At 42.7% G+C, this 17,512-nt stretch overlaps 1 protein-coding gene across 1 annotated transcript in view; it reads left to right on the forward strand.

The window, feature by feature from the left end:
- LOC112103920 (piezo-type mechanosensitive ion channel component 2-like) overlaps nt 1–17,512 on the forward strand; it is a 96,828-nt gene that overhangs the window by 63,450 nt on the left and 15,866 nt on the right. The window contains exons 29-40 of the mRNA XM_026652654.1: nt 918–1,080; nt 2,384–2,473; nt 4,958–5,073; nt 5,573–5,641; nt 7,225–7,337; nt 7,907–8,018; nt 8,463–8,534; nt 10,819–10,985; nt 12,709–12,896; nt 15,082–15,306; nt 16,400–16,658; nt 17,079–17,267. Coding sequence (XP_026508439.1) covers nt 918–1,080; nt 2,384–2,473; nt 4,958–5,073; nt 5,573–5,641; nt 7,225–7,337; nt 7,907–8,018; nt 8,463–8,534; nt 10,819–10,985; nt 12,709–12,896; nt 15,082–15,306; nt 16,400–16,658; nt 17,079–17,267 — 1,763 coding nt within the window. The remainder of the gene's footprint in view (nt 1–917; nt 1,081–2,383; nt 2,474–4,957; nt 5,074–5,572; nt 5,642–7,224; nt 7,338–7,906; nt 8,019–8,462; nt 8,535–10,818; nt 10,986–12,708; nt 12,897–15,081; nt 15,307–16,399; nt 16,659–17,078; nt 17,268–17,512) is intronic.

The following is a 17,512-nucleotide window of genomic DNA, read 5'->3' on the forward strand; positions in this document are numbered from 1 at the left end:
TAGCTCTGGGTGTCTTCGGCGGTACTTCGGCGGCGGGCCCTTCACTAACTCCGGGTGTCTTCGGCAGTACTTCAGCGGTACTTCGGCGGCGGGCCTTTCACTCGCTCCGGGTGTCTTCGGCGGTACTTCGGCAGCGGGCCCTTCACTCACTTCAGGTGTCTTCGGCGGCACTGAAGCTTCATCACCGAAATGCCGCCCAAGACCCGCGGAGCGAGTGACGGTCCCGCCGCCGAAGTACCACCAAAGACCCGGAGCGCCGCCCTGTCAGTAAAAGCGCCGCAGCCGGTGCCATCTTTTTTTTTTTTTCCTGCTCCCTCTGTTCCCTCCACCTGGCTACGCCCCTGACCTGTAGTTCTGACTTGCTCCCTTCCTATTCCCGATTGCCTGTTTCATGATGTCTATAGCAGAACCTGAGGGTTCTTTATGGGCTGCAAATTGCTGCACGTTAAGCATATGTCCAGAGAAGTGTGACAAAAATGATTAAAGGTCTAGAAAACATGACCTATGAGGGAAGATTGAAAAAATTGGGTTTGTTTAGTCTGGAAAAGAGAAGAGTGGGAGGGGACATGATAACAGTTTTCAAGTACATAAAGGGTTGTTACAAGGAGGAAGGAGAATTTTTTTTTCTTAACCTCTGAGGATAGGACAAGAAGCAATGGGCTAAAATTGCTGCAAGGGAGATTTAGGTTGGACATTAGGAAAAGCTTCCTAACTGTCAGAGTGGTTAAGCACTGAAATAAATTGCCTAGTGAGGATGTGGAATCTCCATCATTGGAGATTTTTAAGAGCAGGTTAGACCAACACCTGTCAGGGATGGTCTAGATAATACTTAGTCCTGCCCTGAGTGCAGGGGACTGGACTAGATGACCTCTCGAGGTCCCTTCCAGTCCTACGATTCTATGATTTCTCCTGTGTAGCTCTTCCCGAGGATGAGAAATGCGAGCTGCCTGAAAATGAAGCCGGGATTGTTTGGGACGCGATAAGTTTCACTTTCTTGCTGGTCCAGCGGAGAGTCTTTATGAGCTATTACTTCCTCTACGTAGTGGCAGATCTGAAGGCTGCCAAGATCTTAGCTTCCAGGTACATGCACTGGAGGTAACAAGTTTAAACCACTAGTCCTCAGTGGTGCAGAGAGGAGTTGGAGGCTCCCTCCTCTCTGTAAAGAAATCTGGTCTCTCTGGGATTTGGATTTATGGGGAGAGTGATGGGGAGCCTCCCAAGGTGTGTGTTCCAAAAACAAGGGATCCAGTCAGACAATTATTATTACTTGCTGAGCACTGGTAATGTGCTCTGGGCTGTAAAGGTAAACAAGACATGGCGCCTGCCCCAAGAAGCTTACAACCCGACTCAGGCCTCTATAGTGTCCTGGGTGATGATGCAAACGCAAGGTGGGGCAGAAATCTTGCAAAGGTTTCATGTCAGGAGTGTGACTTAAGGAGGCAGCCTCTAGTGGAATTTTAGAAGCTTTAAGTGCTTGAGGCTCCATCGCAATGATCATGCCTTAGCAAACTGGTCAGTGAGGCAAGAGATGAGGATGGGCCTATGGTAAGCCTGGCTTTAGATCCTAACTTTCATGACCACGTACTTCACACAATGAGCAGGGTGGGGAAGATAGACCTTTTGTGACAGTTATAGCATTCATCTGTAGTTCTGAGGATTTCAGTGGAAATCCTGAAGGGTTTGACAAGCAGATTGCCATGTGTTTAGGAGCTATGTTTGGGCAGTACCAGAAAGTGGCAGAGACAGAAAATATGGCATGTGCCATAAAAAAATGTCACCGAGAATAAATAATGTGCAACTCTGAACTGGGGGGTTATAATTCCATTGGGAAGTTCGTGGGACACCGTAGTCCATGAAAGAGAAACTTCTTGAGGTGGAGAGGATTCCCTTTACCCTTTCTACATTCCTATCCCACTTCAAGTTTCTCTCTCGTTGTCCCTTATCCATTATCTATATCTGCTTGTCTGTTTCTGCACTTATATTACACCCCTTACTATGGTATTTAGTATCTATCAAGCCCTCTCTCTGTTCAAATTGCTACTGGAGTGATTTACCCTGAATCATCCATCTCACTGCCAGAGTGACTCTTCACTGAAATCTTCTGAAACTGCTGTTTTTATTGGTGGAATCAGAGGTCTGATGTCAAACTCTTTTTTACCGGAACCCACCAATCAGAGCCCGGAGAATGATGTAATTGTTGTCAATTACCTTAATCCACCAATAAGAACTGGGACAGAAGTGTCACTCCAGTGATTTACCAGATTGATAATGCTCTGGTTAGCTGGGTATATTTAACATGGTCTACCCCTTTGTGGTGTGAAGATAGTTGCATGCTGCCCAGTGAAGTGTTTATCGAATGATCTGGCTTGTTTCACACACGCAGAGGAGCTGAACTGTTCGAAGTGAAGCTGAAAAAAGTTGTGGCGCTCAGATTGGAGGAAGAGAAAAAATCATTGCAAGCCATGAGAAGACAGTAAGTTTGCTGTTCATTTAAAATCACATACTAGTTATACACCACATATCTAACTGGTGAATACAGAGATGTGTCACCTTTTCACTTCTCTCTGTATTCAGGATATTATATTTTCCATCCTCTGATTCCCCCTCCCCCACCCTTCTTAGTGACTCATAACTCAAACCCTTTCCCACCACTACAAGGAAGAGTTAGGGATAATGCTACAAACAACAACAACGGCTATCAAATGAAAATAGTTATTGACGAGCTTCAAATGGAGGGGCTCAAATTACAGACTCAGTGCCCAACACACAGTAACAACTCCCTGTCCTTATTCTTCTGTGGGATTTTAGGATCCTGACAGAGAGAGTTCTAGGAGAGTTTTGGACTCTCGACTGCAAGACCAGAAAGCTATTGAGTCCGCTCCATGGTTGATGCTACAGAGGAATTGTAACACAGGACAGCTGTTTGGCTGGTACAAGATCCCTTGTGCTGGACGACAATCAGCTATTCTGTCCCATGGAATTTTAGGCTTTTCACTCTTTGAGAACAAATTGCTAATAGGATCAATGATGGTATCCAATCAGAATGATTGTCTACATTAGGGCTTTAGCCAGTGGTGTAGCTACACTGGTACAAACCAGACCATATTGCACTGGGGTAAACTGGGGCTGGCACTAGTACAATATATCCCAGTTTGAAACCTGGGTAAGTGGCATTGGTACAAATCCCCATTAACTCATCACATCTACAAAAGGGACTGGCACCGGTACAGCTATACCAGTGCAGCTATACCAGTGGCTAAAGCCCTGTTGTACACAAGGCTTTATTAAAGAGTCCCTCACTGGAGATGCCCCCATTCAGACAAAGAAAAATCAACCTAGAGACGTATTAAACTTCCCTTGAAGACTGAAAGGATGTGTTAAATGGGGACCTGCACTGTGCCTATAATCATTGGCCCCACAGGGGTGATAAATCTGATTGTAGTGTCAATTCCCAGGTGCTTCATGATTACTGACATGGTATAGGCGACAGCACTGTAAGAAACAATATCATCTGCCTGGCGCTGTCAGCACTGGAATAATGAGACCCACATTCCGTCTTGCAGTGGGGACTGGATGAACCCTCGATTACTCGTTAGATAAGCAAAGTTTGATCAAACATTTCATGTCATCTGCTGCAGAATTTCACAGATGTTTCCTTGCAAAACTCTTAAGCAAAATGCCAAACATTTCCTCGCCACATGCAAAGTTGGCCAAAAGCCAAACATTGGCGGAGTTTATTTCGGGTTGGCCTACAGTATTACATGCATATATCAAACTGCTTCTTGTTTTGAATATCAGATCTTGGAATGGATAGCTTCCAAATCTTAGCCAGGTCCAAAGTAAGCTGTGCTCAGTAAAAAAAATAAAATAATACTAGCAACAGTATACATAGTCAGATGAATAATTATGCTTTTATTATTTCCTGGCTGGCTAGCTTGCATGTGTTCTTATGGAGGTGGCCAGCCTTCTCAGAGACATATGCTGAGCCCATTCTGGCCAAAGGGTATGAAAGTCTCTGTTATTATCACAACCCTCATATCTTAGCTCTCAAAGGAGTGCTCCTCAACATCTGTATTCAGAGCCGAAGCCAATTCCCACTGAAGTCCATGCAAAGATTCCCCTTGACTTCAGTGGGTTTTGGATTAGCCCTGTTAGAATGTTAATATTCCCGAGTTAATTTAAGCCCAATGAAGACACAGGCCTCCTGTTTTAGTATCAGTTATAATATTTTAGATAGATATGTGCTGGGGCTAGTGGTAGTGCTTGTGATAAAAGCTTCAGAATGGAGCGTATTGGTGACACTTCGGGTGTTAGGAGGAGATGGGGAACGAGATTGAAAGAGAGAGAGAGAGAGAGAGAGAGAAAGAAAAAGAAGTGTCTAGTTTGGGTACAGGACTGGGAGCCAAAAACTCCTGAGATCCAGACCCAGCTCTGACAAGGCCTCTGCTCCATCTGTGTCATTGGACAAATTGTTTCCACAGTTACCAGCTGGTGCTAGTAACCAGGGCTGTTCCAAATTTTTCCATCAAAACTTTTTTTTGATGAAAAATTGGGTTTTTGAGAGAACACAGTGTGTAGAAAGTGTGGGTTTCCTTGAAAATTTTTTACTTTCTTCAAAAAACCAAATCCCAAACATTTTTAGCTGAAAACAAAATGTTTGGATTTTGGTAGTTTTGGGCCAAAAATGTTCATTTTGGGTTTTGTTTTGTTGGGGGTTTTTTTTGACAAAAAGTCAAAATTTTACATGAGGGGAAAAATCCATTTTCTGGTCACCTCTATTACTAATACTATGTTGGGGATAACAACGACCAAGTTGAGGCTCAGACGTAATGGGGATATTTTTGAGGATCACTATGTAATGTTTGTAAGGCACTTTGAAGTGAAGACAGAAAGCACTTACTTATCTAAATGCTAGTGATTTTTATACTCCTGTCTGTGTTGGGTCTTAAACCTACAGAATGGAACTAATCAAATTGAAGCAGGAGAAACTTGACAGTTTGAAGCAAAAGACACCAAGCCCAGAAGAAACAACTGTGGATCAATCTGCCAAAGAGCAGCAGCTGCTAGATCCAGGTGAAATGACGTTGTCACGTTAAATAGCCTGTGTAGTGACAACAACATGGAGAGTGATCACCGTGCCCGCCCTTCCTCTGCTTTCCGTTTTCGCACGGCTGTGTTCCACAGTACACAGTAAATTGCCTTTTCACAACCCCAGTGCCGCTGAGGGTGACATTCACATTCAGCCTTCGCATCCAAAGCCAAAGTAATTGGGCTTTGTTCAGGCCTTGTCTGTAGGATGAATTTAATCCCAGAAACCCACAGTTAGGCCACTGGTCTTTGATATAAACTCCCTCGGCTGCTCATCATGATGGGGTGTCTAGGCAGTGGAATCCTGGGATATGAGATCCAGGGCACACAAAGAAGGAAGAGATCTACCTGTACATAGAGCCAACCCACAGGCTCCAATGCAGCCCCCCAGTCTTGTGCATTGAGAAATTTAATTCTTTTAAGTTGTGGAGGGGGAAATCTGTCCATCTGTTTCACTACGTACATTTTACAACCACCTTTGCAGAGGAGGGTGGCAAGAAGGAAAACGAGGACAAGAAGATATGGTGGCAACCCTGGGTGACCCACGCCTCCAGTAAGTTTTCTGTGTACGCTAAAGGTCTGTGAGCCACAACTAACTGGAAAAATGACATGTATAAGCTAGGGCAATGTAGCCTGCTAGAAACAGTGTCGTTGCACACAGTTGCTGGGATTGTACACAACAAGAACCGGCAGAAACCTTTTGTTTTGTTGGATGGCTGCGTTTTAACCCTACACTCCATCCCCCCCCTCCCCCCCCCCCAAAAAAAACAAAAAACAAAACCAAAAACACAAGCATGGGACTTCCATTGAATACTGCATACAGATGTGGTCTCCTCATCCCCAAAAAAATATACTGGCACAAGAAAAGATTCAGAGAAGGGCAACTAAAATGATTAGGGGTTTGGAATGGGTCCCATATGAGGAGAGATTAAAGAGGCTAGGACTTTTCAGCTTGGAAAAGAGGAGACTAAGGGGGGATATGATAGAGGTATATAAAATCATGAGTGCTGTGGAGAAAGTAGATAAGGAAAAGTTATTTACTTATTCCCATAATACAAGAACTAGGGGCCACGAAATGAAATTAATGGGCAGCAGGTTTAAAACAAATAAAAGGAAGTTCTTCTTCACACAGCGCACAGTCAACTTGTGGAACTCCTTGCCTGAGGAGGTTGTGAAGGCTAGGACTATAACAGCGTTTAAAAGAGAACTGGATAAATTCATGGAGGTTAAGTCCATTAATGGCTATTAGTCAGGATGGGTAAGGAATGGTGTCCCTAGCCTCTGTTTGTCAGAGGGTGGAGATGGATGGCAGGAGAGAGATCACTTGATCATTACCTGTTAGGTTCACTTCCTCTGGGGCACCTGGCATTGGCCACTGTCGGCAGACAGGATACTGGGCTAGATGGACCTTTGGTCTGACCCAGTACGGCCATTCTTATGTTCTTATGTAGAAGTCAATGGGAGTTTTGCCATTAACTCCAGTGGGAGCAGGCCTATGATTCTGCTGTAAACCTAAGGCCAGATTCTGCTGTTGGCAGCAGTCCCTCCCCTCCTGCACACACAGCAGGCTGGCAGGAAAAAGGAAACATCATGGGGGGGGGGGACCCATAGAGGACAATTGTCATCATTTAATTCGGGGACAGCTGACAATTACATGATTTATAAAACACATTTCTAATGCAACCAAACTGTTCTTCAATAGCTGTCCTAACAGTCACCCCTATTTAGGAAGGATGGTGTGTGTATCTTAGCAAAAACTATACAATTTGTCTACTCTGTCCCTTCCAAGCCCTCTCCTAGCCCTACATATTTCAGTGCTGTTGAAATGTGGGTTTCTCTCCCAATGTCCCTATTTATAGCCTAAGGGCTGCTCTAAAGTATATTAAGCATAAAGATACTAATCAAGAGAGTGAAAAATAGTAACAGTAAAAATACTCGCATGTGCCACTCTGCTAGTTAATATTTACTAAAACGTGTCCTGTTAAAACAGCTAGACTAGGATTTTCAAAGCCACGTAGATAGGCAGCTCCTGTTTAGATGTGCAACTCCTATTGATTTCAAGGGGAATTGTGCATCTAAATCCCCTAGGTAGCTCTGAAAAAGCTCAGCCACATCTCTTTCTGCAACTGATTTTAGTGATTCGAGCTGGGAGCTACTACCTCTTTGAGACAGACAGTGAGGAAGAAGAGGAACAAGGGCACACAGAAAAGAGGGAGGAAGAATCAACAAAGAAGAAAACAGCATTCCAGGTGCAGGACTTATTTTTGATAATATTAAGCAGTGTTGCCTAGTGGATAGAGCACTGGGTTGGGACTCTGGAGATTTGGGTTCTATTTCCAACTCTGCCACTGGATTGCTGTGTGACCTTGAACAAGTCACCCGATTTCCCGGTGTCTCAGTTTCACCTTCTGTAAAATGGCAATGATGATGCTTATGTCTTTTGTAAAATGCTTTGAGACTTACGGGTGAAAAGAGTGAGGTAGAGATTTACTGGAAACCAAAATATTTTCCCAACGTTGCTTTTCCATATAAGCAATCGCTGTTGTTACTGGGGGGGCATTAGGGGACTGTAAAGGGAAGCAGAGGGGGTCAGTGAATTCCCAGTGGGAGGGAAAGGGGTCTGTAGAACCATGAATGGGAGGAGAGGACAGGGGGGCCATGTGAATGGAAGTGGGAGTGGGGGACACACCACATATTTGATCCACTCTATTAAAAAGTTTGGGAAGCCCCAGTATCCCGGAGTACATCAAACGAAACACAGCTTAGGCTTGATCAGCCAGATGGAAGCACCAAAGACTAATGGGGTTTCTCCATGCAGCTAGTGTATGAAGCCTGGATGTCTAGCTCTAAATCAGCTCTGAGAACAAGAAAACAAGATGAAACCAGAGAGCAGAGGAAGAAAGAGGAGGAGGAGCAACAGCGACTGGCAGGTAATGGGAAGAATGCACCGACACCTGCGCAAAGGGGCTGCTTGGCCAAATTAGACAAAAAAGAACTGTTTGAATGAGAGAGGCTGTAATTCCTACAGCAAGAATCAGCTAACACGACGTTAAGGGTACTCATTTACATGTGGCCAGGTCAGGAAATGCTGACACCGGCTTTAATTACCATCCATATCGCCGGCCCCCAGCATGTCCCACATGCTGGATGAAGACTTTCCTTTTCCATAGCCACAATGCCCTTAACTCTGCCCCATATACATGTGCATTTCAATACAGTGTCTTGTTATCTGATTATGTAACCTTCAGCTGGAGTCATAATCCCATTGATTTCACTGGGCATTGGGCTGGGCTCATAATTCTTGAATGGCTGGAAAGATGTCTAGGCAAAGTTTATCTTCTCTATAGCTCTGCTTATGTTCCTATATGATACAGGGGAGGTAAAGTTGGAATTCCATGAAGACAAAGGGGAGATATCAGTCACTGAAGAGAACCTAGATGAGTCAGGTGAGTAGCTCCATACGGTAGCAGCAAACCAGAAGCCCTTGCTCAGATGATTTCATAGACTCATAGACTTTAAGACCATAAGGGACCATCATGATCTAGTGTGACCTTCTGCACATTCCAGGCCATAGAACCTCACCCACCCACTCCTGTAATAGATCCAAAGCCTCTGGCTGAGTCATTGAAGTCTCAGGATTTGAAGACTTCAGGTTACAGCAAATCCACCATTTACTCTAGTTCAAAGCAGCAAGTGACCTGAGCCCACACTGCAGAGGAAGGCAAAAAAACAACAACAACCCAAGTTCTCTGCCAGTCTGACTTGTGGGAAAATTCCTTCCCATCCCCCAAAATGGTGATCAGTTAGACCCTGAACATGTGGGCGAGACCCACTAGCCAGAAACCCGTGAAAGAATTCTCTGTAGTAACTCAGAGCCCTCCCCATCCAGTGTCCCATCTCTGGCTGTTGGAGATATTTGCTACTAGCAGATGTGGGATGGGCCATATGCCATTGTAGGCAACCTCATCATCCCCTCCATAAACTTATCAAGCTCAGTTTATTTCCCCCATTACTCCCCTTGGAAGGCTGATCCAGAACTTCATTCCTCTGATGGTTAGAAACCTTTATCTAATTTCAAGTCTAAATTTATGGATGGCCAATTTATATCCATTTGTTCTTGTGCCAACATTGGCCCTTTATTTAAATAACTCCTCTCCATCCCTGGTGTTTATCCCTCTGCTGTATTCATAGAGAACAATCATATCTCCTGTCAGCCTTCATTTTGTTAGGCTAATCAAGCCAAGCTCCTTAAGGAGGGGTTGCAAGTGCTTTGGAGGATAGGATTATAATTCAAAATTATGTGGACAAACTGGAGAAATGGTCTGAAGTAAATAGGATGAAATTCAATAAGGACAAATGCAAAGTACTCCATTTAGGAAGGAACAATCACTTACACACATACAAAATGGGAAATGACTGCCTAGGAATGAGTACTGCGGAAAGGGATCTAAATATGCTAAATATGAGTCAACAATGTACCGCTGTTGCAAAAAAAGCGAATATCATTCTGGGATATACTAGCAGGAGTCTTGTAAGCAAGACATGAGAAGTAATTACTCTACTCTGCCCTGAGTAGGCCTCAACTGGAGTATTGTGTCCAGTTCTGGGCACCATATTTCAGGAAAGATGTGGACAAACTGGAGAAAGTCCAGAGAAGAGCAACAAAAATGATTAAAGGTCTAGAAAACATGACCTATTAGGGAAGATTGGAAAAATTGGGTTTGTTTAGTCTGGAAAAGAGAAGACAGAGGGGACATGATAATAGTTTTCAAGTACATAAAAGGTTGTTACACGGAGGAGGGAGAAAAATTGTTCTTCTCAACCTCTGAGGATAGGACAAGAAGCAATGGGTTTAAATTGCCGGAAGGGAGGTTTAGGTTGGACATTAGGAAAAGCTTTCTAACTGTCAGAGTGGTTAAGCACTGGAATAAATTGCCTAGGGAGGTTATGGAATCTCCGTCATTGGAGATTTTTAAGAGCAGGTTGGACAAACACCTGTCAGGGATGATCTAGATACTACTTAGTCCTGTCATGAGTGCAGGGGACTGGACTAGATGACCTCTCAAGGTCCCTTCTAGTCCTATGATTCTAAGTCCCCTCTTGTAAAGTAGGTTCTCCACTCTCTGATCATCCTAGTAGCCCTTCTCTGCACCTGTTCCAGTTTGAATTAATCTTTCTTAAACATAGGAAACCAGAATGCCACACAGTATTCCAGATGAGGTCTCACCAGTGCCTTGTATAATGGTACTAACACTTCCCTATCTCTAGTGGAAATACCTTGCCTGATGTATCCTACGATTGCATTAGCCTTTTTCATGGCTGCATCATATTGGTGGCTCATAGTCATCCTGTGATCAACCAATACAACCAGGTCTTTCTCCGCCTTTGTCACTTCCAACTGATATGTCCCCATTTTATAGGGATTAACAAGAATTTTTCTTAAGTGCATGACCTGGCACTTTACACTATTAAATTTCATCCCATTTCTATTACTTCCGTTTTCAAGGTCATTCAAATCTTAATGTATGATATTCTGGTCCACCTCCGTATTGGCAATACCCACTTCAGTAAGATGGATCAGGTTTGGATGGGAATGAAGATGACCTAAACTGACCTTTGAAATCCTTTATCACAGTATCTCAGCCAGTGCTGAGGGGCTGGTTGAAATAGAATAGTATGTAGAACCATTTCCTGTTTGTAACTGTACATGTTTTTTTCCCCTTTTGACAGAAAGTATAATTGAAAGAATAATCAACACAATCAAGTTTACTTGGGTTTTTGTTCAAGCATTGCTAGATGATACTACAGAAGCACTAAACTCACTCTGTAAAAATAACCTGGACATAGCAAACGTACTGAGAATTGAAAGGTACATGCTATGGCGAGAAATTAATAAGGTAAGATCACTGTCATTTTACACAATGTCCTGGGTTTTTTTGTTTATGTACAGGACGTCTGACTATATTAAACTGTAACAAGCTGGAAATTCTGGGCTCTGTCCTGAAATCTTTATATACACAAAATTCCCATTGAATTAGATGTGCATAAAAATGCCCCATTGAGCACAAGCTCATTGATAGAAGTGTCTTGAAAAGAGAAAAGTCACAGAAAATTTTCATTGGTCACTTCAATTTCAGTCCAAGACTCCATTTCAATTCACTTTTAATTTCCTTTTTCATTTTCAAAATATAATTTCCAGGTTTTTTATTGACGTTTTCCAACCAGTTTCTCTGATTATTTATGCATTACAATAGCAACTAGAAATATGGTTTATTCATGTTTATTTGTGGACCAATCTTTCTGCATTAGGCCGTGTTCTGAAACCCATTGTTACTCCCCTTAAAGAGATGATGTCAGTATAAATTCTGAACACTGCTTACATCACTGAACAAAAGTATTCCAGGCGCCTGAAAGACTGACTTGCAAGGAAAGATTAAAAGAGCGAATATTTAGAGCTGGTTGAACAATTTTCATTGAAAATATTTTCCAATGAAAAATGGCTTTTTGGCTAAATGGGAACTTTCATGAAAAAAAATCCTGTTGTAAAAAAAAAAATTGGGGTTTTCTTTTAAAAAAATAAAACGGGGTGTTTTTTAGTTTTCAGCAATAAAAACAACAAATTGAAAAAAATTGTTTACATTTTTTGTTTTTTCAACAAGAACCAGGAAAATTTTAAGAAATTTTTTGATGAAACTGAAAATCTTTCATCTAAATTTTTCATGGAGAAAACCCCCAATAATTTTATAGGAACATAGGAATTGGTGTATTGCAGCGGTTCTCAAACTGTGGGTCGGGACCCCAAAGTGGGTCACGACCCCGTTTTAATGGAGTCGCCAGAGCTGAAGCCCGAGTCCAACTGCCTGGGGTCAAAGCCTGAGGGCTTCTGCCCTGGGTGGAGGGGCTCAGGTTACAGGCCCCCCGACTGGGGCTGAAGCCCTTGGGCTTGGGCACCCCCCCCCCCACCCAGGGCAGTGGGGCTTGGGCTTTGGCCTGCCCTGCCCGGGGCAGTGGGGCTCGGGTGGGCTCAGGCTTCGGTCCCCCCTTCGGGGGTCGTGTAGTAATTTTTGTTGTCAGAAGGGGGTCGCGGTGCAATGAAGTTTGAGAACCCCTGGTATATTGGATCAGAACCAAGGTGCAGTTAGTCCAGTGTCCTGTCTCTGGCAGTGGCCAGCACCAGATTCTTCAGAAGAAGATGTAAGAAACTCCACAGTAGGGAGAAAGGGGTCTCCTCTTGGTCTCTAATAGACATTGGCTTAAATCACAAAACATGAGATTTAATATTCCTTTCAAAATCTGTGCTATTATTAATTATGATAATGCTGGATATTCTTGAGATCCATATAAATGTCCATTCCCACATGTTTCTACGAGCTATGTTTAGTGATGACTAAGAGCTGTCATGCTTATACTCTGAAAGGCATTAACAGCAAGGAAGGGCACGTCTTATTTAGCGTGGGACACAAGGATATAAAATGAGCACCAGCCATCTGTTTTAAAGGTGAGAATTCCCCATGGGACTGTAGGGGTCCCAAAGGGTGGTATGGGATTACAATCACTTCCATTGACAGAAATGAGGACAGCATTTTTACCATCTGACTGATTTTGTATTAATTTTTTAAGGGAAAAGAAGCCTCACCAGACACAATTCTCCAATATTACAACCTGAAGAAGAGTCAGCAAGTGCAAGCAAGTCTTTATGGGGGAAATAAAATGAAAGGCACACAGGAGGATCAGCATGAAGACACATTAGAGTGCCAGCAGATACCCACGAGGGGAACCCAGCTACCGCACGAGAGCAGTGCATCCAGGTGAATAGACAGTGGGGACATTATCCTTGTTAGAACTTCTCATAAGAGCTGTGCAAACCTGTAGTAAGGTAATGTGCAGCTAGGTAATATTTGCTGAATTTGTTACAAATCTAAGGTGTTTATCTGCCCCCGCCCCCGCCACAAGCCATAGTATCTGAGCAGCTAACAATCCTTTAATGTATGTATCCTCAACTCCCTGGAAGGTGCTGTTATCCCCATTCTACAGCTGGGAACTGAGGCACAGGGAGGCTAAATGACGTGCCCAAGGTCACACAGGAAGTCTGTGGCAGAGCAGGGACTTGAAGGCAGGTTTCCTAAACCCTAGGTTAGTGCTCTGATCATTGAACCATCCTTCCTCTCAAGCCTCCAAGCCTGAGTTATGGAGTGAACCTGGTCCCAGTTCAGAGTGAGTCTGGGATAACTGATGGTTTGAGTGGAAGCTGGGTGAAGCTTGGCAGCTCTGCTTTGCTTCACTTTGAGATTTTTAAATTCATTTGAGCTCAAAGCAAAAAAAAATAAAAAAAATAAAAAACAGGAGTAATCCCAAGAGAGGGGTAGCAGTGTCATCAGTTAGCAGCACCTGGAGTCAACCAATGAATGGTTACAGTGAGATGGCATGCAGCAAAACTCAGAACTGGTAGGTAAGGTCCCAGGAAGAAAATCTAAGGGAAAAAAGGAGGTCAGGAGAACTGGTGGTTTCTCAAGGGGACAATATGAAAGGCAGAACTGCATGCTATCCTGACACAAAGGAAAGACAGGAAGAATAGTAAGAGGCCAATATGGCTCCATCAGGAGCTCTTTAATGACTGGAAAATCAAAAAGGAATCCTAAAAAAAAGTGGAATCATGGACAAATTTCTAAGGAGGAGTACAAATGAATAGCACAAGCATGTAAGGGCAAAATCAGAATGGGTAAGGCACACAATGAGTTACACTTAGCAAGGGACATAAAAAGCAGTAAGAAGAGGTTCTTCAAATACATTAGGAGCAAGAGAAAGATGAAGGAAAGTCTGCTTAGCAGGGAAGGAGGGCTAATAACTGATGACATAAAAAGAAAGCTGAGATGTTTAATGCCTAGTGGATCACACATTGAATATAAGTTAACGATGTGATGCAGCTGCGAAAAAGACTAATATCATTGAGGGATGTTTTACCAGGAGTGTCATACGTAAGACATGGTAGGTATTTGTCCTGCTCTACTTGACACTGGTAAAGTCTCAGCTAGAAAGCTGTGTCCAATTCTGGGTGCCACACTTTAGGAAAGATGGGAACAAATTGGAGAGACTCTAGAGGAGAGCAACAAACATTTAGAAAACCTGACTTATAAGGAATGGTTAAAAAAAACTGGGCATGTTTAGTCTTGAGAAAAGATGACTGAGGAACGATCTGATAACAGTCTTCAACTGTGTTAAGGGTGGTTATAAAGAGGATGGTGATCAATTGTTCTCCATGTCCACTGAAGGTGGGACAAGAAGTAATGGGCTTAATCTGCAGCAAGGGAGATTTAGGTTAGATATTAGGAAAAACTTTCTAACGATAACGATAGTTAAGCTCTGGAATAGGTTTCCATGGGAGGTTGTGGAATCCATATCACTGGAGGTTTTTCAGAACAGATTGGACAAACACCTGTCAGGGATAGTCTAGGTTTATTTGGTCCTCTACAGAGCAGGGGGCTTGACGTGGTGACTTCTCGAATCCCTTCCAGACCAATATTTCTATGATTCTATGAAAAATAGCCCCTAGGGAGTGGTTACAGGGAGGTCAGTTAGCAGCAGCTGAACTCAGGGGAATGATTACAGTGGAATTAGCTGGCATGCAGCTGGAGTAACCCATGTGTAATATTGCAGAGAGATCAATAAGCATGCAGCTCATGCAATGACTGCTGGGAGGCTGGCTAGCCTGCAACTAGTGTGATGCAACATGAAATATTTTGAATACTTTAAAAGAACAAGCTTGTATGGAAATAACATTAAATTCTATGTGAATCCTTTCTAATCGCTGTCACTGTGACCTTAGATGTTGGAATTCTTAGCTGGAATCTGACTTTTTGGTGAGTGAGCCCCTTCTCGCTTTGGCATGAGCCAGGAGGTTTCATATTAGTACAATTATTTCAATGTCTATTAAGAAACTTAATTTGTGATTTTCAGTGATTTTTTTTAAAAAAAAGAAACTCATTCTGGATCTAGGACATCTGATGAAGTTGCTGAGGAAATTAATGGAGATGAGGCAGGAGAGAAGATGGAAGATGAAGACCGTGTCAAAGAAGCTGCCCCAGAAATGACCACTCCACTTCCTTCCTGTGAAACAAAAGATGATGCTGTTTCCCCATCAGCTGAGAGGAGCAAAGAAGCAGGCAGGCCATTAAATGAAGTTCCTGTTATCATGACTGCCAGTGAGCTCCTTCTGAACAGGCAAGAAAGACCTAAAGTCAAACCCAGCTGCAGAGAGACCCACAATGTGTCCATGGAATGATGATGTGCCGTAAACAGCCTGGCATCACTTAATTGTGTCTAGTTTTTTCACTTGCACAAGCTGACATTGGACGTTGTGTTTGATGTCAGACTAAAAAGAGACTTTATGGAGCAGATGCTCAGCTGGCATAAGTCAGTGTAGCTCCAAGCTATGCCAGTTTTCACCAGCTGGGGGATATGGAACTATGGATTATATTCTCCATGAGACTACTACTACTACATGGTCCAACTGGTCAAAAATTTTAAAAGTCCCGCCCCCCATGGCTTTTTTTTTCCAAAATGAAACTTTTCATACAAAGTTGTTGAAATTCTCATTTTTCGCAATTTTTTCCCCATGATTTTTACTGAAATTTTTACCAAAATAGATTTTTTTTGCTTACCACAAACTGTTACTTATTGAAAATGGTGGTTGTGGTAAATGAAAAAATATTTAAAAAACAAATTAAAATGTCAGTAAAAAAAAACAATCCACCCCCACAGAACATTTCAGGCCCAGTTTGAACCCTATGAGATGGAAACAACTCCGAAATTTCAAAAATGTCACAAAGCTGGTTTTTTGTTGTTGTTTTGTCCCCACTCCCCCCGACCAGCTCTACTATTAGGGTTAGATTTAAAGAACTGTGCCTACGCAGCACAGGCATTTGTGTTCATACGAGCACTAATGCTACTGAATTGGTAAATTAAGGGCTAAGGTCAACAAAAATGGAGAGTGCTCAGCAGCACCTCCGGGAGTTACTTTGTACTTGGAGGTTTAAATGTGCAAACACACTCGTGTTTTGTGGGGGCTGTTCAGAATGAGGGGTGGGAGACTATGAGTGTATGTGAGTTAGATCACTAACAGCTTTCACAGAAGATTTGGTTGACAAACTATCACAGCTTTAGGCATGCAGTTCTGAAGGGATTATATTATGCCATACATCTGGTCTCATTTATATAACCTTCTGTATTAAAAATACTAGCTTGTAGCCTTGCACCAATTCTGTGAGGAAATATAATTCATCTATTTTTATATTTTTTTTGTTCTGTGGTTCAGGATGTATCATGACAATGAACTGGAGCAGTCAGACAGGTTTTACCAGAGTCTGCCTCGATCCCTGAAGTTGGGCTTTGCTTTGTACAATGCGATGGTATCCAAGTCAGAAATGCTCTGTTATTTTGTGATCATTCTCAACCACATGGTCTCTGCTTCAGTCCTCACTTTGGTTCTGCCTATCCTTATATTTCTGTGGGCCATGTTATCCATTCCAAGGCCTACTAAATTCTTCTGGATGATGGCTATCGTTTATACAGAGGTATGCAACAGCCAGAAAATTGCCTTGCTGCAGACATGTGTCTCTCTGCAAACAAGTACTATTCTTTTTCTTTACATTAAAGTGCAATAAACTTCTGTTAGAATTGATGTTAATGGGGTAGACTAGATGGCGGATGTGACTAAAGGACGTTGGTAGGTCTGAAGGTAGCTCACGAACGACAGGTAATTTATTGAACATAAAACCAGAAATAAACAAAATTAGAGAACATCTATACATGATAAAATGCCACTGGATCCCAAAGCAAGGCTAGCTCTCCAGAATCTCAAGCCAGCAGAAATGCTGGCTGAAATATTTCCCTGTATTTGGAAGATCTAGAAACTCTTCTGAAAATGTTTAAGGCTAGCTGTTGCCCCGCCAGGCCATGTCTTCCAACTAATTTAGTATTTTTTTTCTCTTTAGATAACAGTAGTTGTCAAATATTTTGCTCAGTTTGGATTCTTTCCCTGGACCACTAAGTTATACTGCGGCATCAATGCAGAAGAGCCATTTGTTCTGCCAAACATTGTCGGGATTGAGAAGAAGGATGGCTATGTGCATTTTGATCTTGTGCAGCTGCTGGCTTTGTTCTTTCACAGGTCTATCTTGAAGGTAAGTTGTTCTTGAAGAGAAGGAGAAGGAGAAGAAATGGCTAATTTCTTAGACCTCTGCTGAATGTTTGCAGAGAAAAACTGAAAACTCTGCTAAATTTGCCAGATCTTCATTTCTGTTATAAATTCAAAACTCATCCCATCCTTTGGGGGCAGGAACTCAGACTCCAAACCCAGGTTTGGATTTAAACTTAGCATTTGGCCCTCAACTCCAACAAAATCCCAGATTTGAACACTTATGGGCCT

This window comes from Terrapene carolina, unplaced genomic scaffold, assembly GCF_002925995.2.
Source record: "Terrapene carolina triunguis isolate 2854851 unplaced genomic scaffold, T_m_triunguis-2.0 Scaffold130, whole genome shotgun sequence".
Taxonomy (NCBI): domain Eukaryota; kingdom Metazoa; phylum Chordata; order Testudines; family Emydidae; genus Terrapene; species Terrapene triunguis.